Source organism: Meriones unguiculatus, chromosome 11 (genome assembly GCF_030254825.1).
Source record: "Meriones unguiculatus strain TT.TT164.6M chromosome 11, Bangor_MerUng_6.1, whole genome shotgun sequence".
Classification (NCBI taxonomy): Eukaryota; Metazoa; Chordata; class Mammalia; order Rodentia; family Muridae; genus Meriones; species Meriones unguiculatus.
The window spans coordinates 11392973-11420112 of record NC_083359.1 but is presented as its reverse complement, the minus strand read 5'-3'; the positions used below and the strand labels follow the sequence as shown (position 1 = coordinate 11420112).

Sequence of the window (27140 nt, the reverse complement as noted above, 5' to 3'; positions counted from 1 at the left end):
TCAGAATTTACATACTAGCATGGTATATGCTTTTAAAAACTTATTACTGTATGGCATGTGTGGGCATGCTCCTGCCTTGGCACTTGTGGAGGCCGAGGACCTTTTCTGTGGGGTTAGCGCCAAGGAATTAAGCACAAGTTGTCAGTCTACACAGCGCTATCTGCTGAGCCACTCACCAGTCTGAGAAACATTTTTTAAGATCAAATTTGTGTGTTTTGTGTGTATGGCCCGTGTGTATGCGTGTGGAGGCCAAAGGAAGACAGAGTATCTGCTCCATCGCTCTCTACCTTATCGAGGCCTTGGGCTGAACCAGGAGCTCACCATTTTGACTAGGCTGGTTGGCCAGGGAGCTCCTGGGAACCACTTGTCTTTGCTGCAGTTACAGGAACACACAGCGATGCCCAGCTTTTTACATGGATGCTGGGGACATAAGCTTAGGTCCTTACGCTTGCTCTAACCCACCAAGCCACCTCCCAGACCCTTAAAGACCTAATCCACTGAGCTTTGATCTGACCACACGAATCACCAATGCTCCCCAACACTGTAGAGGGCTAGCTCAGTGACTTCCGGCCCAAAGTGTAATGGGGCTAGAAGCAAAATTCAAAAAAACTGCAGAATACCTGTCGAGAAGAAAGGGGCTGCCTAAATGGCTCAGGGGTAAAGGCACTGAATGCCAAGCCTGACTATCGAGTTCACTCCCCTCGAGGTGGAATAACTCTACAAGTATACAGGTAAACACAATAAAGTATAATTTAAAAAGACAATCAGAGCCAGGTGGTGGCTCACGCCTTTAATCCCAGCACTTGGGAGACAGAGGCAGAAGGATTTTTGAGTTCAAGGCCAAGCCTGGTCTACAGAGTGAGTTCCAGGACAGCCAGAGCTATGCAGAGAAACTCTACCTCAAAAAATAAACAAATAAACAAACAAACACAAAAAATTGGAAAAGGGAGAAAGCCTCAAGATGGCAAAAAGTAAGCCCATCAGGGGTAGGAAGTGTCAAGTGCCAACAGCATCCGGCTCACAAGCCCCTCTCACAGCAGGCCCTCATGCTGCTGTGCAGCCCTCACCTGCTCTCCTGCCAGTTCTGCCTATGCACAATGAATGTACATTAGAACCTCTGCAGAGGGGAAAAAAATCAGAGAATACACGTTAACATTCAAGGGATTAAAACAAAAGGCAACTTTAATGCAATAATAACAATAATCTGGGATAAATAAATCCACAACAGACTCTAAAGTTTTTGATTTTTTTTTCTTCTTTGTGGAGAATGGTTTTCTGAAAGCAATAGGACTGAAGATGTTAAAAATGAATTTCTGCATGTCCAGGTGGTACTGGCGTGGAAGCGGCATGGTGCTCCCTGCCTCCTCCTCACACTCGCCATCAAGGTGACAGCTCTGTTGCCTCGGGATGGGCATCAGTCTCACGAGTAACTGGAGGGCTTGTTCCCTGAGTCGTCTTCTTGCGAGCCCATGCTCTGTGAAGGGGAAGCAAAGCCGTGCACTTGTGGTCACTCTACCAAGTCTGGTGAAAGCAGGCATGACAGCTGCCCCGCCTGCCTCTGCAGGGGAACAGGCCACCCGGCTCCCCGAGCACACTCAGCTTAACAAGCCATCTCTGCGAATTTTAGGTACTGGCTTTCAAGAACAGCGAAACAACTATACATTTAATGAATGAAACCAAGTTCCTGCACCTAATTAATATCCCCCCTCCCTTTTCAAGTAAGAATCTTGTTTACCGCCAGGCATGCCTGTAGTCCCAGCACTCTGGGAGGCAGAAGCAAGTGGATCTCTGAGTTCCAGGTGAGTCCAGGACAGCCAGGGCTACTGCACAGAGAAACCCTGTCTCGAAGAACAGAAAGGAAAGAAAAAAGAACCTTTTTTACCTTTTGGACAAACTGGGGGTTCACTGTGATCTCCTGGTCCATGGCCTTCAGCCGCTCATCCAGCTCTATGCATTTCAGCATCTGTGCAAGAGCCGTGTCATCATGGTTAGCAAGAAGTGCTGCTCAGTCACATTAGTAGGGGCTGAAGACTCAGTTCTGATCTGAACCTCTCAGCTAAGGGGTTCTCAAGTCAAAATATTTGGATTCAAGAGTAAATACATGAGTCGGGTGGTGGTGATACACGCCTTTTATCCCAGCACACAGAGGCAGAGGCAGAGGTAAGCAGATCTCTGTGAGTTCAAGCCAGCCAGCCTAGTGTACAGAGTCAATTCCAGGACAGCCAGGGCGACACAGAGAAATCCTGTCTCAGAAACACAGAAGAATACATGTACTATACACTACCCCAGAGCTGGAACAATACCTGCATACAAACCCATTAGCGCCCTCCTTCCCATGACCAATATATAAATAGAATTTGTGTACTTGTACACACATGCATGCACGAGCATATGTGGAGGTCTGAGGAAAACTCGCAAGTGTCAGGTTATCTCCTTTCACCATGAAGGTCCCAGGAATTGAACTCAGGTCCTCAGGCTTGGCAGTGCATGCCTTTACCTGCTAAGCCATCTTGCCAGTTGCCAAACTAAGGTATCATTTTAGGTGACATTTTGATATCCACAAATTATAAAAAAAAGAGTAATAATAAAGTTCTGCATTCTACTTTTAAATTTTTTTTTTTGTTTGTTTTTCAAGACAGGGTTTTTTTTGTATAGCCTTGGCTGTCCTGGACTCGCTTTGTAGACTAGGTTGGCCTTGAACTCACAGAGATCAGCCTGCCTCTGCCTCTTGAGTGCTGGGATTACAGGCGTGGGCCACCACTGCCCAGCTCTACATTGTATTTTTCAAACTGCAAGAAAGTAATGTAGTGGAAATGCATTCTACATTACCATGTAATTTTTTTTTTGGGGGGGAGTATTCCTCAGATTTTTAAAGACATGTATGAACAATCAAGTACACTAAGTGAACCATGCATGTGCAGCAGAAGTCGGAGGAAGGCATAAGATCCCCTGGAACTGGGGCTACATATGGTTGTGAGCTGCCTTATGGGTGTTGGGAACCAAACCCCGGCCCTCTGGATGAGCAGCCAGTGCTCTCAACTGCTGAGCATCTCTCCAGCCCTATCCTGGGAATTTTGTTGTTGGGTTTGGTGTTTTCAGACAGTCTTGCTATTTAGTCCAGGTTGGTCTCAGACTCACAATCATCTGCCTCCCAAGCACCAGGATTGAAGGAACAGGCAACCATATGTAGGCAGCTTTTTGTTTCCATACTTAACATGACTTTACTCATTTCTGTCTTTCAAGGTATGAAACACACTGTCCAGATAAACCAACTCATTCCCAGAACTGAAAGCAATACTCAAGAGCAGCAGGCCTGCACACACAGGCCACACTGCTGACATGGCACTCCTCTAGACGCCCAGGAGACCGCTGTTGCTGACATGAGATGCCTTCTGGTCTCCCAGCGGGATGCCCACAGGAACAAGTCCAACACTGGCCATTGAGCACAGGTGAAATGTTATATCCTTTGTATGTTTTTGGAGTTGAAAGTAGGTTTAGGTAATCTACTTGAGAAATCTAACCTCCCATTTAATACAGCCACGCAATCAATCTGGAAGAGTTTCCAACAGACCCTTTTGAGTTTACCAGGTGGGAACTACTTATAGACAGACTATCCTGGAGCACAGGAGCGTTTCCAATACCTGTCAAAAAGGCCCAAACCAAGCAACATGCTTACCTCTTGATCAATGTTATGAAGCATGGCTGGGTTATTATATTTTTCAGGATTATCGTGGAAACTGACCATACCATCTTTCTGGTTAATACTTGCAAAAATTTCTCCATCCTCTATCTAAAAAGAAAAGAAAAAAAAAAAAGGAATTAAAAAGAAGGAAACCATGAAAGTTTAGACCTGAACTCTGCACACCAGTGGCTGGATATAACCAAAGGTCCAAAAGCAATGCTTAACTCTTGTGTTGTTCAGACACATCTTAACCTTGTGTGATTCTTTGGCTTCAGACACTGGAATCTGAGATCACAGGCCTGGCTATTAAAAAAAAAAAAACAAAAACAAAACTTTATGGATGTTTTGCCCTTGCAACGAGTTACAGGTGGTTGTGAGCTGCCATGTGGGTGCCAGGACTCAAACCTAGGAGAGCAAGTCTTAACTTCTGAGCCATCTCTCCAGCTCAATTACATACATAGTTTAAGTATTATCTATATATCAGTGTTTACTAAATGCTATATGCTAGGTATCATTACAGATGCCAAGAATACCCACTGTTGTTTTACCTACCTTCGTCCCTCTGTCTGTCCCTTCCCCTCTCCCTATTTATTGAGTAGGGTCTCACTATGTAGCCCAGGCTGATTTGAAATTCATTTTCTAGACCTGGACAACCTCAAGCACACAAAGACCCGTCTGCCTGCTATACCAGGGCTGGGATTACAGTTATGCCCACCACTCCTGGATGTCTTTTATTTATTTGGTTTTCTTTGAGACAGAGTTTTCTTTAAGTCCAGGCTGGCTTTAGCTTCTGCTTCCTCCTCTCAAGTGCTGAGATTAAAATCACATGCTACCACCATGCTGGTTTAATGAACTTTTTTTTTTTTTTTTTGGTTCTTCAGACAGGGTTTCTCTGTGCAGCCTTGGCTGTCCTGGCTCTCACTCTGTAGACCAGATTGGACTAGAATTCCTGCCTCTGCCTCCAAATGCTGGTATTAAAGGAGTATGTCACCACAGCCTGGCTTTAATGAACTATTATATCATTTTTTCAACATTTTATTATTTATGTATATGTGTATAGCTGCATGAGCGTAAGTACCAGCGGAGGCCAGAAGAGGGCTCTAATTCCTGGGAACTGGAATTATAGACACTTGTGAGCTACCATCTAAGGTCCTCTGCAAGAGCAGCCATAGTGCTCTTAACTACTGAGCCATCTCTCCAATCCCTTAATCAATTATTTAGTCAACAATTCAATGGGACTTAAATGTATTTAATCGGCACCTCTAGTTTGTTCCTAAACATCTGCACCTGCTTCGAAGACCGTCCCTCATCAGAAGCCATGCCTTTGTCCTAATCTACTTTCCCTCCATGAATGTGCCTGTACCAGATCTTTTTTACTTTTGAGACAGGATCTCAAAGCCCAAGATGGCTTCACACTCTATGTAGCCAAGAATGGGTTTGAACTAACTCCTGATTCTCCTGCCTCTGCCTACCACATGCTGGGATTACGGATGTGCAGCACCATGATCAGATCCTATTACACATTTCCTATAAATGGCAACATGACCAATGCATTCTTTTCTGTCTCAGTTCATCTAATGTTAAGGTGCCCTCTTTCTTTTACATCCACAGAACTGAAGATTAAATCCCAGGCTTCACATATGATAGATGTGCTATAGCAATGAGCTCCAGGCCCAGCCTATTTTTCTTTTCTATGGCTGGTTTGCTTTTTGGAGACTGAATCTCATTATACCTATAGCCCAGACTGGCTGGGAACTAGAGATTCTCCAGCCTTCCTTCAAGTGCTGAAATGACAAGTATGTCCCATTTTATGCCCAGCTCTGCCTTTGCATTTTTAAACAGTGTTTTACAGACACACGATTTCTTTTTCTCACTAAGCAGCTTGCTGGCCTGAAATGAATGATGTAGACCAGGCTGGTCTTAAACTCACAGCACCAGCCTACCCCTGCCTCTCAATTGCTTACTGAGACACAATTTCTATGACTACTGATTTTTTGTTGTTATTGTTTGGTTGGCTGGTTTGGTTTCTGTTTTTCAAGACATGGTTTCCCTATGTAGCCCTGGCTGTCCTAGAACTCCATCTGTAGATCAGGCTGGCCTAGAACTCACAGAGACCCACCTGCTTCTGGCTCCTGAGTGCTGGGATTAAAGAAGTACACCACCACGCCCAGCTTTCTACTGCACTTTAAAACAGGCTACAGATTTTTGTTTCATCAATGGAAACTATGTTCTGCTTTTCTGGCAAACCTTTTCTACTAGTGCTGGTTTCAAAGTAATTTCATGGTCTGTCCCTGTTCTATTTATACTAGTGTTTGGGGATTTATTTTATTTATTTTACACAACCACATCCTGACCATAAGTTACAACAGCAGTAGCAAACACAGTCCCAGATGGCTACGTTTATCCCTAAAAATTGCACCATGATGTTTATTTTGCTTTGAAACAAGATATACTATAGGCCAGGCTGACCTACAACCAACTAGGAAACCCAATACAGCTAGAATACATAGCAATCCTGCTTCAAGCTCCTGATTGCTGGGATTACAGCAAGAGTCACTCGGCCCAGATTCCAGTGTGATTACTGTTTGGCCCACTTGTGAGCAAAGAAACTGGGCTGCCTAAAATGGCCATTCCTTGCCTTGAAAGGGACAGTAAACGATGTTACTGAAATAGCAGCTCCAGCCTAAAGCATACTAATTAGAATTCAGAGTTCTTTCACCATAGATATTACTACACGTTCAAATTCTATCTGAACTGTGGTTCACAACAATACTATTTGTAACAACCAGAATAGAAAGCAATCCAAATGGCCACAGTTCTAATAGAAAGGTACAGTATAACACTACAGCCTGAAAAATGGACGAACTACAAATACATCTTACATGCATGGCTCTTAAAAAGCATGCCTTATACACCATTTACATAAAGCTCAAAATCAACACAACTAAACAAGCTGTTAGAAGTCAGGACATCACTGAACCTTCTCGCCAGGGACTGGGCTGAAAGCAGATACAAAGGAGTGCTGTCGTATTCTGTCTCTTCATGGATACCTGCATCTTTTGAAAATGTGTGTGGTGGGGGCTAGAGCAACGGTTCAGTGGTTAAGAGCACTGTGAAGAGGCTGTCCTTCCAGAGAGAGAACCCAGGTTCATTACCCAGCACCCACATGGTGGCTCACAATGGTATAATTCTAGGGCAAGCGGATCCAAATCCCTCTTCTGGCTTCTGGCGGCACTGCATGCACGTGGTGGACAGACATGCATACAGGCAAAACATCTATTCACAAGATAAGACATTTTAAAAGAGAGAAAATGTTGTAGTGGAATACCTATTTCAGCGCACCTTTATGCACACTACCTAGTAAAATAGTAGCTAATGACAGTGCCTCATCAACCTGCCAGGGCTGCTATGATGCTAAGTCTTTTAAAGGTTTAATTCTAATTAATTATTATTATTATTTTAAAAGATTTATTTCTTTATAATGTATACAATGTTCTTATGCATATATACCTGCAGGCAAGAAGAGGGCACCAGATCTCATTCTAGATGGTTGTGAGCCACCATGTGGCTGCTGGGAATTGAACTCAGGACCTCTGGAAGAGCAGACAGTGCTCTTAATCTCTGAGCCATCTCTCCAGCCCCATCCTTTATTTGTATTTATGTGTATATGTCTGTGTGAGTGTGTGCCATGTGCACTCAGGTGTCCTTGACAGGCAGTATCAGGTGCCAGACAGGGGTACCGAGAACTGAACTCAGGTCTTCTGGAAGAGCAACAAGCACTCTTAACCACCGAACCATATCTCTTGCCCTAAATCTATGCTTTAAGCTGGTGCCGAGTGTGTCAGTGTGTCCTAGCACTTCTGTCTGTGCTATTCCACAGGCAACATCCTGATATTGCCCACAGTGAGGTCTGGAACCTGACCCAGAATGTTAAGTGGACCTGAGCACACTGGGTCAGTTCCTTTTTTTCTTTTAAGCAAGACCTTGATGCTGATGGTGGTTTCAGCATACATACTTGAGTAGCGGAATGATCCTATCAGATCAGCACAGTAGCACTGCTTTATGCTTTGTATGTGTGAAATACGTCAGGGATCTTTCAAGTGACTTAAATGTAATAAATAAGGACCAGAAACTGGCTACCGCCATGACGTATACCGTACACTGAACTGAGTGTCCTAAAGGAGTCCCGTGACTAAAAACCGTGTCTACAAGGCGGTACTCTCTGGAGAGCAGAAACTTCAGGAGGTGAGGCTAGTGGGAAGATCCTGGGGGTGTATCTTTGAAGGAAATTGTGAGACCTCAGTCTTTCTTTTCTGGTTTGCTTCTACATGGCCCCATCATGATGTACCACCCTCACCCAAGGCCAGACCACTGAGACCTCATATCAGACCAAAAATGAGCTAAATCATTCTTTTCTCATTATAAAGTTACTTGTCTCATAGAGTTCTTTGTAGTAATGCAGCTATGAGTAGGAAAATGGTTGACTCTGAATGTTTCCTATTTTTTTTTAACCTGAGTTTTCTCCATAATGAACACCAACTGCTTTTATAAAAACAAAATCAACTGGACCCCGAGGAACAAAGGGCAGGCGGAATGGCCAAGCCCAGGGGTTCCACATGCTACAGCTGCCCCGGCTCCCCACCCCTGGAGGGGTGGAGACGTTGGCGCAGGGAGGGGCCGAGCCTGCACGTGGTCCGGTGGCCTCCATGGTGGACAGCAGCCCCCTGCAGGGAAGGGGGGGTGGCGTTGGCTGCTCCCGGCCCCTGCCTGGGCAGTGGTGGCCCAAGGCCGAGTCTACTTCTAGAGTCCCCATGGGGCCGCACGTGAAGACACTCGGGGGACGCAGTGACCCGGTGAGATGGCAAGGGAAGGTCACCATCACGTATGACTGCAAGGAGCTAACTGGGGGTGGACCTGAGAACAGCTCACAGGCCTCTATGACTGCCAGGAAGAGGAGATCCCAGAGCTCGAGATTGGTGTGGATGAGCTCTTGGACATGAAAGAGGATACCCGGGCTGCTGCAGTCAAGGAGCTGTTAGTAGTTGACTGTTACAAACCCGCTGAGGCCTTCATCTCTGGCCTGCTGGACAAGATCCGGGGCATCAGAAGCTGAGCACGCCCCAGAAGAATTAAGGGTCCTGACTCAGATGGCCGTAGCTCCCACAGGACATTGCTGCCTCCAACCTCGTAGCAGCATGGGACTTTTTGTGTTTTTATATTGACTCTGTGGCGCAGGCCCTTTAAAAATAAAGCTAGGATATGCCTTTGGAGCAGAAAAAAAAATCCACTAGTTAAAAATTTAAAATACACTTACCATGTGTAGAACATATTTTTCTGCCTCCTGAGGTCCAGATAACTGCACACGACTTGCCATGTCTTGTAACGATAGTGTTAAAAAGGTCTGAAAGTCAGAAGTAAATTAATCACACTGAATGTGTTCAGCATGCTTTCCATTGCTACATAAAATAAAATTTCCTTTGTGAAAATGACTTGATGGCTGACAAGATGGCTCACTGAGTAAAGGTGTCTGCAGCCAAGTCTGACAATCCGAATGGTGGAAGGAGAGAACTGGTTCCCCTGTGCTGTTCTCTGCTCTGCACAGATGTGCACAAGTACACACACACACACACACACACACAAACACTAATTTTTTTTTGATGACTTGAAATTAATGAACTCAATGGTCTCAGCTGTCACCCCACAGAGAGAATGAGAAACAGTTAATTCCTTATAAATTCATGGCACTTTCATAAGTAAGAAAATGGTTAAGTCTCAGAAATCAGAGGAGCAAAAGCTATGCACATAAAGAAGAAACCAAAGGGACATTAGGAAAATGTCAGTGAAACCATAGTGGCTGCATTTTCTACGGGGCACTGCTTGCGGGCCTGTGCTGACTTAAGGATCTGTGATGGAGGCGTAGGCTGCCATGCACAGAGGCCAGGACACACTGAGGAAAAGAAGGTGAGAACAGCACGTTTCTGGTCACAAATTGTCTGCACAGACACACACCCAAGAGACATGAGAGGAATCTAATGTCCAGCCAGGCCTGGTTAACCACACCTTCAATCCCAGTACTTGGGAGGAGGAGACAGGTGGATCTCTCTGAGTTCAAGGCTAACCTAGTCTGATTTGCAAGTTCTAGCCAGAGAGGGCTACACAGTGAGACCCTGTCTGAAAAATAAAACAACCAAACAATGTCTAAACACAGTGACAGAAAGTAACCCCTCTACAATGTGATGTGGCAGATAAAACTCCCATCCAATGACTTCTGCACCTGTCCACCTCAGGACACAGCTCCCATCACAAACATTAATACACACATGGTCTATATGCTGAGGCTTCTCCGAACAGCCTCTTTCTGAGTTTCTAATAAGAGGCTTCATTTGCCTAGAAACTTCTCTTCTGTTATAACTCTGGTACTAGGAGCAGTGCCAAGTGTAACTACCACCACCGGAGATTTACCCTTTGGAGGAAACACTGCCCTGCCCACCTCACTTTACAGAGGTCCTTCCCTCGATGCCCTGAACAGTGCTCACGAGCTCAGTATGTTATGCTCTACCAGGAGTGAGCACATGAAGGACCCAGGACATAGTGAGTTATGAGCCATTTGCCTCAGCTCTGGCCTCACCACTTTAAGACCCTATTTATTTGATCAAATTATTTTTTCTTAGAAATTTTTATTTTTCTTTGTGTGCTTATTTATTCTGGATTATCCTATTTTGACCAGAAAACACAATTACTATATTGCTACCTCAAAAGTACGAGCTGGTAACTATTGCAAAGTGTTAACCCAGGGCTGGAGAGGTGGCTCAGCAGTTAAGAGCACTGGCTGCTCTTCCAGAGGACCTAGGTTAAATTCCCAGCACCCACATGACAGCTCAAACTGTCTGTAACTCCAATTCCAGAGGATCTGACACCTTTACACAGATATACATGCAGGCAAAACACCAATGCACATTAAACAAATAAAAATAAAAATTTAAAATGTTAAACTGTGGCTGCTGATTTTCATAGCAATGCCTGCATATTGAGTTCTTTCTTTGCTTTGTTTGAGAGAATCTTACTAGGTAGCCCTGGCTAGCCTGGAACTCTCTATGTATACTAGGCTGGCCTTGAACTCAGAGATCTGCTTACCTCTGCATTCCAAGGGCTGGGATCACAGGCATGTGCTACCATACCAAACCACATTAGTTCTGAAGTTGATTTGTCTAGTTGACAGATTACTTTTCTGAGTTGCTTTTGTCACATTCTTCATTTCCTCTTACAAATTACTTCTTAGCAATTTTTGGCTAATTTTCTGAGCCAGGAAGCTGTTACCATTCTTTCTAGAGTCTAGACTCTTAGGAGGGTTGATCAGTGGCAGCTCCTCACCCTCTTCTTCTCTAGACCCTATGTCCCATGGCCTGGCCACCTCCACAACTAATCCCCTGCTCTGCTTCTTTAGCATCCACCATCACTCCCTGCTGTCAGCTGGGCATCCCCGCTACAGCCTGATTTCCCCTACACGTTCCCCACCACCCACTGCGGAGGATGTGGATTCCCATGTAGCGAGAATTCTGTTTTTTTTAAAAACCCAGTTATGCAAATATTTTTGTTTGTTTGTTTTAATTCCAGGTGTGGGATACAGGGCTGTTTTGGATCGTCCACAGCTGCTAACTATGATTTGTCTTGTGCTCTAGGAAGGGTATGATTTTTGGCAGCTGCAGATAGTTTCTGCGAGTGTGTGATGTTTGGAACTTTTCAGAGGGGTTTGTAAAAGCCAGAGCCCCATGAGGAGCTGGAGTGCACCGAAGAGAGGCTGCTGCTGGCTGCTGTTGATGCAATTTGTTAAGCATCAGCAAAGACACAGAGGAAACTGAAGATCCTGACGGCAAAGGTCAAACTTGTTCCAAGGAACCTGAATGCTCCTAATTAGCTGGAAGTAGTCTAAACAGGTTGACGGCCCCTTTTCCCCTTAACCTATCTCGACTACCTAGTGTTGGGGGACTGGAAGAGATTAAGGTGGAGAAGGGTGGCAGATATAAGAACCCAATAAAGTAGCCCCCCAAAAGCATGCTTACATCCCCATTATCTTACCAGCTGTCACTGCCAGGCTGTTAGCAAATTCTTTACCCAAAAGCCAAGTGCTATATAAGCTTTTTTTAGTAAAATTCCTATTACAGCATACACTTTTAAACCGGGGATTTAAATTTATGTTTCTCTTCACAGTTCAAACACTTAATAAAAAGCATATTTCTTTCTTCTTTTCTTCCCCTTGAATCAGTCTGGCTAGACTGCTCAGACTAGCTTCAAGAAACCCTCCGTCAGCATTCCATTCCAAGTGGCTAGACTACATGCACACCATTATAGACCCAGCAGACATTTCCATTATCAGAAACCCTGAACATGAAATGAAACCTGGAAAATGAAGAGCAGGACATGGTGGCACATACCTGTAACTCCAGCACTCTGGAGATTAAGGCAGGAGGATCATGAGTTTAAGATCCATTTGGGCAGCATAGCAAGATGCTTTCTAATAAGAACTTCCTTACCTCTTACAACTCTCTAACTCTGGCCTGAATGCTAATGTCTCAGCAGAGACCAGCACAGACTGAGACGTTCAAGGCCAGCGATCACTAGCCACCCAGCACTCCCCACTTGGAACTGGTGACGCCTTCAGGGCTACTTCTCTGCCTCCCAGTGTAGCCGTATCTCCTACCTTTCCTCCTCTTCACCTGCTCCTCTTCTCAAATACCCTGCTCTAGCCCTGAAAAGACCAAAAGGTATCAATCAACCTCTTTCTAAACCCAGCTCCAAAAGTCTCAGTGTAGAAATCCTGTCATACTTTATCCTGTACCTGCTTCCTCTGTGCTCAGAAGGAAGAGAAAGGGAAACCAGCTTAAGAACAGCCGAGGCGCAGCGGGAGCAGGGCCTGCCTCACCTTTGTTAGCCTCTGGATGTTCTTCTTGTAGAGAGAGGACAGGCACTGTTTCACCAGGCCCATGTTGTTATCTCGAGTGAAAGTTTCGCTGTGCTTGTTCACCAGGTTCCGGAGCTCCGATGGGTTATTGGTTGAATAAACTTGTGCTAATTCATGGTAAGCATTGCTGAGAGGCTGAAGGTTTAAGGTGAAAAAGAATTACAGCAGTATATTTTGAGAAAATTATGACATTGCATATTGTCATAGTTACACTTAATCCAAAGCAAATGCCTGGTTTTTAAGACCAAGGACAGAAATACACTATGGATTAATTTATTATCAATAATTTAGTGAAGAGTCACGTCTTTCTCTATTGGTGGTTCTGTTTTACCACAAGGTGCAATGGAACAATTTTATTTCCATTCAGAAACTTGACAGAGAGCCGAATGAATGTGAAAGCGCCTGAGCACCATCAGGCAGAAACTGACTGAAATGCACCTGACTAGTCTTGTTCCTAAGATCACTTACTGTAAGTTACTAAGTCTTCTGAGCTATGAAGACAATCACTGTACAAAGGCCTGCACCTTCAGCAGGTCTGCTGTCTGCTTGGGGGCTCTCAGGAACTCAGGAGCTTTCTGTGGTGTTCTGAGGGTGGCTGCCCTATAGATCCCACCCAGCAGGTTCCCATGGGGCACTTTTAGCTACCTTTCCCCCTCATGAGGGTACAAATTAGTCAAGAGTCTTGAAAGCTACGAGGGGCTCTCAGACCGAGTTCAGATGGCCATTGTCAACAAACAACATATCAGACTGACAGCCCTAAAATTTTGAGGGTCTTTTCATTTCTTTTTTATTTTTTGGTTTATTTCATTTATTTATTTATTTGTTTGTCTGTTTATTTATTTTTTTGTATGCTACAGCATCCTTGCACCCCTAGGATGGGTCCCACTTCATCATGGTGGATAACCTTTTTTTGCCGTGTCATTAGTTTCAGTTTGATAATATTTTGTTGTGGAATTTTACACCCATGTTCATTTCTTTTTTTTATTTTTATTAACATTTTTTTCTTTATTAATTACACTTTATTTCCTTTGTATCCCCCCCTGTGGTTTCCTCCCTCCTCCTGTCCCAAACCCTCCCTTCCTCCACCCTCTGCATGCATGCCCCTCCCCAAGTCCACTGATAGGGGAGGTCTTCTTTTCCTTCCTTCTGATCCTAGTCAAATAGGTCTCATCAGGAGTGGCTGCATTGTCTTCTTCTGTGGCCTGGTAATGCTGCTTCCCCCTCAGGGAGAGGTAATTAAAGAGCAGGCCAATCAGTTCATGTCAGAGACGGTCCCTGTTCCTATTACAATGGAACCCACTTGGATACTGAACTGCCATGGGCTACATCTGTGCAGGGGTCTTAGGTTATCTCCATACATAGTCCTTGGTTGGAGTATCAGTCTCAGGAAAGACCCCTGTGCTCAGATTTTTTGGTTCTGTTGCTCTCCTTGTAAAGTTCCTGTCCTCTCCAAATCTTACTGTTTCCCACTTCTTTCATAAGATTCCCTGCACTCTGCCCAAAGGTTGCCCGTAAGTCTCAGCATCTGCATTGATAGTCTGCAGGGCAGAGCTTTTCAGAGGTCCTCTGTGTCAGGAAGTTAAACAGCAAAAAATCAAGTAATCCAATTAAAAAATGGGGTACAGAGCTAAATAGATAATTCTCTGCAGAGGAATATCGAATGGCAGAGAAACACCTAAAGAAATGCTCAACCTCATTAGCCATCAGGGAAATGCAAATCAAAACGACCCTAAGATTTCACCTTACACCCATCAGAATGGCTAAGATCAAAAACTCAAGAGACAACACATGCTGGAGAGGTTGTGGAGAAAGGGGAACCCTCCTCCACTGCTGGTGGGAATGTAAACTTATTTATCTTTTTTTAATTTTTATTTTTCAAAACAGTGTTTCTCTATGTGTAGCTCTGGCTGTCGTAGAACTCACACTGTAGACCAGGCTGGCATCAAACTCACAGAGATCCGCCTGCCTCTGCTTCCCAAGTGCTGGGACTAAAGGCACTCACTACAATGCCCAGCTTCATTTCTATCCTTCATTTCTTTTTTTCTTTTTTTGACACATGGTCTCTCCATGGAGCACAGCTGTCCTGGAAATCTCTCTATAGACCAAGCTGGCCTCAAACTCAAGAGGTCTGACTGCCTTTGCCTCCTGAGTACTGGAATTAAAATGAGTACTACCACAAACAGGTATTAAAATTTTGAGTTTTATGACAGAATGACATCATCACCTTCATCATCATCCTAACTCTGTGCAACAGCTCAACTTAAAAAGAAGTCATATTCGCACAGTATTTATTTTTGCAGTGCTAGGAGCTGAACCTTGGGGCCTGAGCTATGTCCCCAGTCACATGTATACATTTATGCATGCATACTGGTGTACATTTGTCTAAGTACCAGAGGTCCATCTCAAGTGTAGTATCTCAGCAGGTGTCTATTTTGTTTTTTGTGGTGTTGTGGTTGGTTGGTTTTTTTTTTTTTTTTTTGGCTTTTTGAGACAGTTTTTTTATGAAGCTTTGACTATCCTGGAACTCTTTAGACAAGGCTGGATTTGAACTCAGAGATTTGCCTGTCTTTGCTGGGACATGCTAGGCTGCCACCACTGCCCAGCTTTATCCACCTATTTTTTGACACAAAATGTCTCACTAGGACCTGGGACTCACCAGAGGTCAGTGAGACCCAGGAGTCACTCGTTTTCACCTTGCTCACCTTTTCCCATGGGTTCTAGGAAACAAACTCAAACAAGCACTTTATCAACTAAGCTATCTCCTAAGCCCTGTCTCTGTGTGCACTTAATAACAAAAAAAACCCTCATTATTTTCTTTTTTAAATGTTGTCCCAAAGTTTGGCTCAACCAAATCCAGGGAGAACTGGAACAAGACAGTAGTTAATAGGAACTTTAGTAAGATATCCCAACATCTGAATTAGTTAAAGTTCAATCAAATCAGAACTGTGTTCAGTATTCTGACTATAATGTAATAGAGAAATACAACATGAAAATCCACCCCCTGCAAGAGCTTAAACACCTACAGTTGGAGAACCAGAGCAAAAGCTGGAAACTGGCTTCTGAGAAAGTGCTCCTAACAGGAGAAGCAAGATGTATATGGACTAGAACATAGCTAAAGATTCTGAATGAGCCACACTCCCGGACTCTTCTCAGATAATACAGATTTCCTAATCTGAAGTTGCTGGGAGACCCAAGTAACTATAAAATAAAATTACAAGACTGTATTGTCACAATATTTTTACATACAAATTAATACAGAATGTAAGACAATCACTTTAAACACTTACCTTAATAAACCTACCCACAATTTGAGACGTATATTTAGGCAGCTGTTGTACTTTGCCGAGTAATATCAAAGACACTAAAATATACTTTTTATATGATTCCAACATGATGTGACTGACTGCCATGGCGGGAGTAGTTATGGCCTGAGCAAAAGAATGAGTGTAGTAAAGATGTGGCGCAGTGCAGCAGTGAGCATCAAACCCTCATGTAGCACTTTAATTACAAAACAACCTTATGTCCATTTTTATTAATACATTCTTATTGTATCCATTTATGTACAGTGTATAGGTGCCTGTGCACACACCAATAAATACTGGAGTCAAAGAACACATCTGTAGCTCTCTCCACCATGTGGGTTCTTAAGATCAAACCTGTCAGGAGGCTGGGCAAGTCTTTACCTGCTGAGCCATATTTTCCAAAGTTTTTATAAAACAGGGGAGCATCAACAGTCCTCCACTACAACAAATTATGCTGTGGGGGGAGTTGCAGAGGTCAGCTAATCCTCAACGCAATGCAGAAGCCTCACTCTGGGAAAACTTTCTTGATCAGGGTGTCTCCCCTGCCAGAAGGCATATAACACTTTTGTTTGTTTTTTGAGATAGATCCTGGCTGTATAGCCCATAGCTGCCCTGGAAATCAAGTGCCTACTGAACTCTTGAGTATGTGTCAGCATTCGTGGCTTGTGGCAGCTTTATTGAAATATAACTCAAAGTACAAAATTTACACCTTTAAAAAATGTAATTCAGTGGTTTCTACTGCATTTACTGGGTTGTGATACTATTCTCATTGCCTAATTCTAGACTATTTCAATCCCTCAAAAAGAAACCCCTATATATAGGGGTTTTTCACTATTTTTCACTTTTTCTCCCCAAACCTCAGGCAACCATACTCTATTTCTGTCTCTGGACTTGTCTGTTCTAGACACTTGGATAAAAGATATCACAAATATGTGATCTTTTTGTGACTAACTTCTTTACCTTAACAATTGTTCCACTGCTGAGGTCAGCACCTCTGTCCTTTATGTGGCTGAAAATGATTCCACTGTGTGGACATACCATTATCCATTCTTCAGATCGTGAGTCTTCCCGGCTGTTCCTACCTTTTGGTCCTACATGTTTTTATGTGGACAGTGTTTTTTATTTCTCTTTAACATATTCTTAGGAGAAGAATTGCTGGGCCACGTGCTTAATATTGTAACTGTTTGCTTTCTGGTATTGGGATTCAACCTAGGAATGACTAAGGCAAACACTAAACTGTACCTCAGATCTTGAGTTTTTTCATAACGGCCAAACTCTTTTCCAAAGTGACTGTCGTTTTGCGATCCTATATGCAATTATGAGGGCCCTAAATTTCCCGCGCCCTTGCTAACACTGTCACTGCCTGCCCTTCGACCTTAGCTCTCCTAGGATGTGAGAACCTGGAGCACTCTGTTACTGTCTGGATCACAGCTTTAGAAAACTGATTACCTGCTCATAAAAGTAGAGTGCCCTTTCAAAGTTCTTCAGCCCGGTGTAGATCATCCCTCCGTAGTAATAGTAGCACAGAAAGTGTTTTGCATCATAGGCTCCATTCTCTTTACAGATATCCATCATGTCCACATCAAGATATGGAAGGGCAGGTTTAAAGCACTTCGCTAGTAAACATAGCTATAAAGAAAATTTTATTAACTCATTTAAAATTTTACTATGGCAGGTGTTAGAATAAAATTCAGATTCCAAAATTTTAAGATAATACTATTTCGCTTTACAGTTGACTAATAACACAAATATTAACACATTGTTCCATTTTCTTAACCATCTAGAATAAAAGAGCATTTCCTACACTCACACCTGTAATCCTTGCCACTCAGGCAGCTGAAGCAGGACTGCTGCAAAAAAAGGATAAAAATAAAACTACAAAGTAAAAATACTAACACTAAGGTATCCACCCAAAACTTATAAGTCTCTGGATGAGTAAACAGATGTGTCCATTTTCAATTCATTGGACTAATGAAACAAAAGCAGACCAGTGTTAAGCAGGGCAGAGCGGTACAAGCGTTTAATCTTGGCACTGAGCCTGACGCAGGTGGATCTCTGAGTTCTAAGCCAGCCTCCTTTTCAGAGGTAGTTCCAGAACAGTCAGGGCTACACAAAGAAACCCCGTCTTGGGGGAAAACAAATATAAAATCAGACTAGGGTATTCAGCTCAAAAGTGAAAATTATTTTCTTTTAAATTAATTCTTTCTCAAACTGAAACCTTGAGGTAAGTATAAAATGTACAAAAAAACAAAAAGCAAGGACACGGGTAAGTAATGAATCTAAACAGTGGCAGCAGTGGAGATGTCTGCAAACTCCCTCAACAGCCAATTTTCAAAAATTAGGTATAACCAGGTACTGGAGTGCACATCTTTCATCCCAGCACTTGGAGGAAGAGGTAGGCAGATCTCGGAGTCTGAGACCAACTTGATCTACAGAGTGAGTTTCAGGACAGCTAAGTCTTAAGTAGAGAGGTCCTGTCTCAAAAAAAAAAAAAAAAAAAAAAAAACAAAAAAAAAACCGAACAATAATAATGAAGTAAAATAAAAGTTAAGTATATGCTATCACTGTCACAAAAGCACTTTGAAAGATAAAAGATGTAAGGAAAGGAACAAATATCCAAGGTAGACCACGTAAGAAACACTGCAGTCTAGCTCAGGTATGACCTATGCATTCTACAGATGCTGCGTAGTGTAAGACAGATCAGATTCATCTCCTGAGATGCATTAAATAGGAAAAAAGCAAGATAGACAAAAATTCACAAAAATTACTGGGATACGTGGTCTTTTTTCTTTTTAAAGAAAAAGTACATACAATTGCTTGTATGTGTAAATTGTCTGTAGAAGGAATACACAAGAAAGTACTAACATGAGTTTTCTCTGACAAAAAAAACTGTCGTTGGCAACAGGGGCAGGGAAGCTTCATCACATACCCCCCTTTTTGAGTAATCTTTTGGACTTTGAACTTAACATCTTAAATGTCTGTCTTAACATAGACAGACAGACAGACAGACGGATAGATAAAAGATAGATAAGACAGATAGTTTTAAGACATAAAAAGTTGCCTGTGTTTTTACTCTAAGTTCCATAACCAATTTAACAGAAAATGACTTAAATTAAAAAAACAAAAACAAACAAAAAAAACAACACAACAAAACTATAGCCATTACAATGATTCCACTCAAAAGCCCCACCCTGTGCCTGAACCTGTGTAGCACAGACTCCCCCCATTATCTTGTGGAGCAAGCCCACAGACAGCCTCCCCCCTCTTAGCAGGTATGACTCACATACTTTGGCTGCGTACCTGGCAGAGATCGGCGTGTACTGAGGTCAGCTGGTTTGTATTCATCTGCATCTTGTCTATGGCTTGCTTAAGGATGCCAATTCCTCGAAGAGGCTGTCAGAAATGACATCTCTTTCAGATAAGTTCTCAAAGTTGGCAGCACATTGGATCTTATGTTGTCACTTACAAATAAAAAACAACACTAATTGATAGGTTCTTTACAGAGCAATAAGGTTCCCATTATATGTCAGGAAATGTCTGCCTCTTTAGGCAGAAAGTGTTTTAACATGTTTCTTGAAATACTTAGATAATTTCAGTATCATACTTTAAAACGAAACCTCTTTTTTCTTTTACAACTCTCAATAGTAAACTATTGCTTTCTTGAGTCTAGGGAGATGGTTCAGTTGGTAAAGTGATCGTCACGTAAGTAACACTATCCGAGTTCAGTCCCCAAAACCCAAGTACATGTGGCCGTGGCCGTCAGCACCAGAACTCCAGCACTGAAGGACCAAAGACAGAGGATCTCTCCGGCTTACGGCTAGCCAGTCTAGACACCAGAGAGCTAAATACGTAGATATTTAGTACTTTCCTAACAGTTAGTCAAAGAGAACTTTCCCACATCATTTGCCATAGATTAGCGCTGTAGCTTAGAAGTTAAGCTTGTGGATGATGGTGCTAGGGTATTTTTCACAGGGAAGTATTTGCCCTACAGAGCAAATTACCACTGAATCTGTAAGCACATATGATACGCAGACTGTTTCCTGTGCCCAGTTATAAACAGCAGTACTCGGCCTCAAGTGAGGCACAACACGCTGGTCAGAAGACGAGGCTATAAAATACCTATATTACTCTGTGGCTTTTTCAATAAAGAGGAGGCCTGGTAACAGTTCTCCTCTCCCCCACTTAGGAAGAGAAACAGCAGTATCTCCCGCCCCACAGGACAGGGTATCATGTAGCCCAGTTTAACCTGGAACTAAATGTGTAGACAAGGATGACCTTGAACCCATGAACCTCCTGTCTCTATCTTCCGAGTGCTGGGATTACTACTCAGCTTTATATATATCCATATACATATGTACACACACACACACACACACACACACGTGTATGTGTTCTGCCTACATTTACGTCTATAAACCACACGAGTGCCTGGTGTCCTCAGCCAGTGCTCTTAACCACCGAGCCATCTCTTTAGCCCCATAGATTTTAACCAAACTGATTAGTGCTCCTACAGAATACCAAAGGCTCCTTTTGCCTTTAATCTCCTTCAAGTCGCTAGCTTGAAAGCTCATTCCCCAATCAAAAAGAAACACCCAAATTAAAATTTGTGTCAGCATCACCAAAGACAAAGTCTAAGAACCTTTCCTGGGGAAAGAGAACTAAAGAGAAATAACAGTGTATCCACCTATGCTCTGACATCTGCTTTTTATTTTTAAAGATTTATTTATTATGTATATAATGTTTTGTCTGCATGTACACCTCCACACCAGGAGAGGATGGATACCAGATCTCATTATAGATGGTTGTGAGCCATCAGATGGTTGCTGGGAATGAACTCAGGACCTCTGGAAGAGCAGTCGGTGCTGTTAACCTCTGAGCCATCTCTCCAGTCCTGACATCTGCTTTTTCACAGAGAACATTGAATATATATATATATACATATCTCTATATGTCTCCAGAGTCTGTGGTTCTGTGGGAGCATTATTTCAACATCCATTTTCAGATGCTGACCATCTCCACTGTGCTCTACAACAGTGTCTAGAAGGCACCCACGGAGGTACTTAGGATACGGAACAAATATCTACAATTGACTTTCCAACGGTGAGGGAGGGGATAAACAAGCGCAGTGAAACACACTTGAAGAATCTAAGTCAAGAGCACATAAGAAGTTTTTATATTATCCTTTCAGCGTTTCATAAGGTGAAAAATCATAATTAAAAGCTAAAAGGAAAAAAGAAATAGCACTGTTACAATACAAAGGGCACTGGCTGGCAGTTTTGGAGTTTCTTTCTTTCTTCAGTGCTAGGCATAGAACCAAGTACCTCAGCCATGCCAAGCAACTGCTCTACCATTGAGCCATCTCTAGCCCAGACTTGCAGTTTCAAAACCAAACATCAGCACCAGTCACCTCCCTGGAGGCCTCACATCTAGGCAAAGGCTGCTTGCAAGGAAGCACACATATCTAAGTACTGGGATTAGAGTACCATACAGAACTTGAATAAAATTTCTTACCTGTTTTCTCTCCACAAGCGCATTTGTTAGCTGATGGCAAAGCCCAGCAACTAGATGAACCAATAACAGAAACATTAACAAGAGACTGAAAACACAAACACTCCAGAGATAAAAACACTCAGGAGGAGAGGAAGTATTAGTAGCTTACATGTATCTGTCGCATACCGGATGTGCTCGCCATTACAAGTACTGATGAAAAGCTGAACCTGTGAAAACAGCGTTTCCAAGTCAGGAACACTGGGCATTGAAAACTTCACAAACCTAGGACGAGGAGAAAAAGAATCACATCACCTTGTATTTCATACAGTAAAGAACAGAAACACCTTAAACCCGATGGCCATCCTTCCTCTGCGAAGTTAAGCGCCACAGTGCTGGGGAACTGGCTTGGTGGTTAAGAGCACTTGTTATTCTTGCAGAAGACCTGGGTTCAATTCCCAGCACCTACCTGGTGCTCAGAACTGTAACTTCATTTTTAGGGGCTCTGACGTCATCTTTTGACCTCTACAGGAACCAACTATGCATGTGGTGCACATATATGTAAGCAAAACACTCATAAACAATAAAATAAGCACCTTTTTAAAAACCAAGATACAAACAGGAAAAATGCTTAAAATATGCCTAAAAGAAGACAACATTCAGAATAATTTTTTGTTGTTTTGTTTTGGAGAAAGGGTCTCTCTACATACATAGCCTGGGTGTTCTATAACTCACTTATGTAGATCAAGCTGGCTTCAAACTCAGATGTCCGTCTGTCTCTGTCTCCCAAGTACTAAGATTAAAGGTGTGTACCATAAGGCCAGGCTCAGGATGAAAAAAACCTTTTCTTTTTTTGTTTGTTTTTCCACATAATATTTGCATATAGCTAACTTACAATGGTAAGACACTAAACATATCAAAATGTTTCCACAGTTACAGGCATTAGCACTAGGGAGGCTAAGGCAGATGATGGTGAGTTCAGGACTGGCCTGTGTTGAATAGTGAGATCCTGACTCAGGAAAATAAGAAAAGCTTTATGGGTCAGGGAGATGGCTCAGAAGGTAAGGGTGCTATGGCCAAGGCTGATAACTCGAGCTTGATCCCTGAAACCCACATGGTAGGGAAAAACCAGCTCCCACAAGCTGTCTCTGACCTCTGCATATGCTCATAAACACACGTAAAAAGTGCTTTCACATACATCTTATTTGATATATATATGTATGTGTAAGTTTATGTACACATAAAATATGTATACTATCTACTCTTCCGTATCAGTAAGAAAAAAATACATCTTTGTCCCAGAATTCCTAGTGACTGGGGCCAGATGTTTATTATTTTAAATGCCATGACAACATCCCCATTTATATATACTACAAGAGCAAAACAAATTCTGTGAGATAGTATTACAAGGAACACTAGTTACAATAGATTTGAATTATCTGTGTCAGGCATAAGAAGATTTGTTACTCACTGGAGTCCCCGATGCTATCATTCTACCCTATGTTATCACTCTACAGCCAGAGGCAAGCCTCTGGAAAATATGAATATAATACTGAGACAGTGCAACTCATAATGCCAGGTTATTTTTTAAAAGAAATTTCCAAGGGGCAAGATGGCTCAGAGATTAAGACGATGTGCTGGCCTTACAGAAGACCTTAGTTCAGTTCCCAGCACCACGGCAGGTGGCTCACCGCTGCCTTTAACTCCAGCTCTTCTGTCCTCTAAGGGTACCCCACAACACGTACACATAAATAAAGAAGAAATAATTTAAGCCAGTGTGGTACAGTACAGCCAGGGTTACAGAGAGAAACCCTGCCTTAAAAAAACAAAGACAAAACAAAACAAAAAATTTAAAGAAAATTTCAAATTTGTAAAAATTAAAAAAAAAAAAGAGTTAAAATGGTAAACTGAAAGCTGGAGTGTTCACTCAGCAGTTAAGAGAGCCTGTTCCTCTCGCAGGATCCGCATTAGGTTCCCAGTACCCACAGGGTGGCTCACAACCACCCACAGTCTCAGGGGGAGTCCGACACCCTCTTCTGACTTTTGTGCACACCAGAAATACACGTGGCGTATACCCATACATGCAAGCAGAAATACTCATACATATCAAATCAATAACTCTTTCAAAAGACGGTAAAACTGGAGTTAGGGGTGGTGGTGCACACGTTTAATCCCAGCACTCAGAGGCAGAAGCAGGTGGATTTCTTTAGTTTGAGGACAACCTGGTCTACAAAGTGAGTTTCAGAACAGAGGGCTACAGAGAGATCCTGTCTCCGGAAAAAAAAAAAAAAAGCCAAAAGCATGAAACTAAACAAAATATAATAGTAAGCAATGATTTGCCAGAACATGCATACGCTTTGTTGGAACATACATACGCAAGCACACACACTAGAGATCACAGACTGTAACAAGCACAAAAGTATAAAAGAAAAAAGTGTCCCTTACAGAACAGCAAGGACGCCCAAGGAGTGTTCTTGAACATCTAGAGCCCCAAGCACAGTGTCCAAGTGGGACAGGTTCTTCGCAAGGAGTTCTCCACTCTTGTTGATCAGTTCACAGAGCTGAGTCATTTGCCCTGCAAAACAGAACACTAACATTCAGGTAGGGTACTATCCAAACTAAAGCACTATAACCAGATGTCCTTCTCAAAGCTGAAGGGCTTAAAGATGATATGCTATGTCTTCCCGTAAGACTAGGACCAGAACAAGCAACTTGCCCATGCCTCAAAGCTAGTCAGAGAAACACTAGACCTGCAATTCCTTCTGGCCTTCAGAAAGCACCACCAGTCCCCAAAGCCAGAAGTATACTTTCACCACCTTTCTGGGAACCAGCAGTAGTTCATTTTATTCTGCAAGGTCCTTGGCGCCACTCCTTTCCCTTCCGTGTCTTAATATGGAACCTAATCATTTGCTGTTTGGACTGTATAACACACCTTCTACATGGAATGCGTGCTCAGGTATTTATTCCCAGTTCTGCTTCATACTGTGCAAATCCAGCTAAACTACACCAAAGGCTTTAAGAAATAAAATCACTTCAGCTCAGCTTCCAGAGCCAGCTTACTGATTTCTACAATTTTTCTAGCATGCCTCCTACTATCTCCCCACACCCCACTCTGGTTGAGAAAAAACTGTATTCCACATCCTCTCCTTTTTGTGCTTCTGTACGTACTGTCTTCCACCAGCTACCTGACTTCCTTCAATTCAGCCATCAGTGTGGGCCTTCTTAGCTCTCACCATGTTCTGTTCCCCATGACTAAACTGTCTAGGAACCCTCTCTGTGTTCTCAACTGCACTACAAGGTATTGTGATGGCCAGGTAATTTCAAAGTAAATGCACATGAAAGAAATAGTCAAGCCATAGCTTATTGGATTAATCTTCAAACTGTTAAAAAAAAATCCAAGCACTCAGGAGGCAAAGGCAGGTAGGACTCTGTAAATTTCAGACCATTCAGGATTACGTAGTGAGACCCTGTCTCCACAGCAAACCAAAAACCCGAGTTTGTGTTTATAGACAACCCAGCGTTACCAATGAATGCCTTAAGGATTCTCCTATAGATAGTCTACATGTATAGGGCTACCCATGCATGCATGCAGTCTTTCTCTTATTCACATAGCTGTTACTGTCACGTATACTACTAAGCATCTTTCTGCCATTTAACGATGACCTCAGATTCCCTTTCAGATCATAAAGAGTATATGCACTTTTCTTTCCACAGCTGCACAGGAGTCCATTTGTATGGCTGTGCAGGTTAAATGTGTCGACTTTGTTGTATTTTTTTAAAACTGTATGTGTGTGTATGTGAGTGAAGGTGCTCAAGGACACTGAAGAGGATGTTGGGTTTTGGATCCCCTGGAGCTGGTGATACAAGTGGTTGGGGGTCTACTAACAATGCTGGGAACTGGACTCAGGCTCCCTGGAAGAGTAGTATTTGCTGAGCTGTTCTCCAGCCCCCACTCAACTCATTGGAGCACTCATCCTGTAGTGCTGGCTGGCACCTACCTCTGCCTCCAGAGTACTGGCATTTAAGGAGCACACTGCCACGTTCACATTTTTTTTTTTTAAACTTTAATCCTGCTTGTGTGGTATGGATGAATGATTTATTTAAAACAAAACAAATCAGAACACAAAACTCACAGGTATGTAACTGGCCCGTGAGCTTAGTTCTATCACTAACAAGGAAAATGAGAATTACTATTTAATTACGTGTGGTTTCATTATTTAAGCCTTACAGTAATTTAGGTGGACAACACCCCCGACACACCTCATATCTCTCTTTTACAACGACGATGTCAGCCTAACCTCACAGAATTTCCAGCTGTCAAAAATAGCTTGTAGCTGTACTTATTGTATCCCATGAGAAATATTGTCTCAAGCACTTTTACATGCTTTCTCCACTCAATTCCCTCAACTCTATTAAGGAGAGATATTCTTCTGGCTCAAGATTATGTGTGTTCAAGTGATGAATGAACCAGACAGTATGTAAATTAAGGGCGGGGGGAAGTAACTCCTAGAAATGGAGTCTGACAAGTGAAAGCTCCCTTGGACTTCGGTACGACCAAAATAGGGGCGGAGAATTCCGAGCCTTCGCTGCTGGCCAGCCAAGGCTCAAGTCTTCAGCCAAGGAGCCCAGAAAAGATTCCCCCCAGCCGCTGGAGAGGCCTGGAAGGGGGGTGGAGTGAGGGTGGCCAGACCGGCGGGACGGATAGGGCGCTAAACCAATCACCGAAACAAGGGGCGGCCGAGGGACCAATGGCGCCCCAGGACGCCCCTAGCGGAAGTCACGCCCCCAAACTGTCAAGCGGCGCACGGTGGCAAGGGCCCGAAAGGGGGAGGGGCAGGGGGGGAGGGGAAGGAAAGTCTCCAGAGCCCCGAGACAGGGGAAGGCGACGGCAGGGACTACGGCGCCCGACAGCACAAGCGGCGCTCCTCGCAGCCGTGCGCTCCCACCCTGAGGCCCGAGGCCCGAGCAGGTCCAGGAGGAGAGGCTGGAGCTAAGGGCGGTCCCAACATCCGCACCGGCGCCAGGGCATGCGGGCCTAGCCCTGCGGCCCCGGCCTCACCTTGAGCTGAGAGCTGTCGGACACTGTTCACGAACTGCTCCAGGGCGGACGCCATGTTTCCCCACCGGCGGCCCGAGCAACAGAGGCAGCTCGCGCGGGAAAAGGCTGCCGCTCTAGGAGGAGGGGCCCGGCGACCCACCTAAGCCTAGGGCGGTTGCGTCACTTCCGCCGGCCAAGCACCGCGAGATCTCACCTGGCCGATGCCCCCTCCGGTCTCCACGGAAACAGTTCCGCTAGTTGCGGAAAGTTGGTTTTCCTCTCCCGGCCCTTCAGTGTAGGGCCCTTGTGAAACCGCGTCTCACATCAAATGGGAATAACAAGAAAGGGTTTCTGGGCTCAGTTTTGCTAAGAGTGACCGAACATTTTTTTCCACCTAGCTACATGCTTCCGACAGGACTCCACTGTAACTTTCATCAGGCACCATCAATGGAGAATCCTAAGTTTCTTCCTCCAGAGGCAAGGGAAATGACTCCTCTTGGAGGAAGGGGACTCTTCTCTAACCACCAGAAATCCTTCTAGAGTCAAGGTTGTGCTCAATTTTGGACATAACGCACTGCCTGAGACCTAACAGATTAGTGCGGAAAGTCCTCCAAGTCAAACGTATAACACTTAGGATGGTTTTGAATTCTCCTAAAGCTGAAAATCAACCCC

General features: G+C 43.5%; 1 protein-coding gene and 1 pseudogene across 2 annotated transcripts; one reads left to right on the top strand and one right to left on the bottom strand.

The window, feature by feature from the left end:
- Nucleotides 1-1164: 1164 nt before the first annotated feature.
- Cops3 (COP9 signalosome subunit 3) lies at nucleotides 1165-26647 on the bottom strand. Of its 2 annotated transcripts, XM_021639529.2 has the most exons (12): nucleotides 26490-26647; nucleotides 23876-24005; nucleotides 21603-21715; nucleotides 21455-21504; nucleotides 19244-19336; nucleotides 17393-17572; nucleotides 15929-16069; nucleotides 12603-12776; nucleotides 8997-9083; nucleotides 3677-3790; nucleotides 1883-1963; nucleotides 1165-1474 (listed from the first exon to the last, which is right to left on the bottom strand). In XM_021639529.2, exons 1-12 carry the CDS (start codon nucleotides 26542-26544, stop codon nucleotides 1421-1423), a joined length of 1272 nt encoding a protein of 423 aa, XP_021495204.1. In that variant the 5' UTR covers nucleotides 26545-26647; the 3' UTR covers nucleotides 1165-1420. The 2 variants fall into 2 exon arrangements, with proteins under 2 accessions (XP_021495204.1, XP_060219613.1); XM_060363630.1 differs by lacking the exons at nucleotides 23876-24005; nucleotides 26490-26647 and having other exon boundaries at nucleotides 19244-19404; nucleotides 21603-21692.
- LOC132646287 (protein phosphatase 1 regulatory subunit 14B-like) lies at nucleotides 3785-9000 on the top strand (annotated as a pseudogene).
- Nucleotides 26648-27140: the final 493 nt, after the last annotated feature.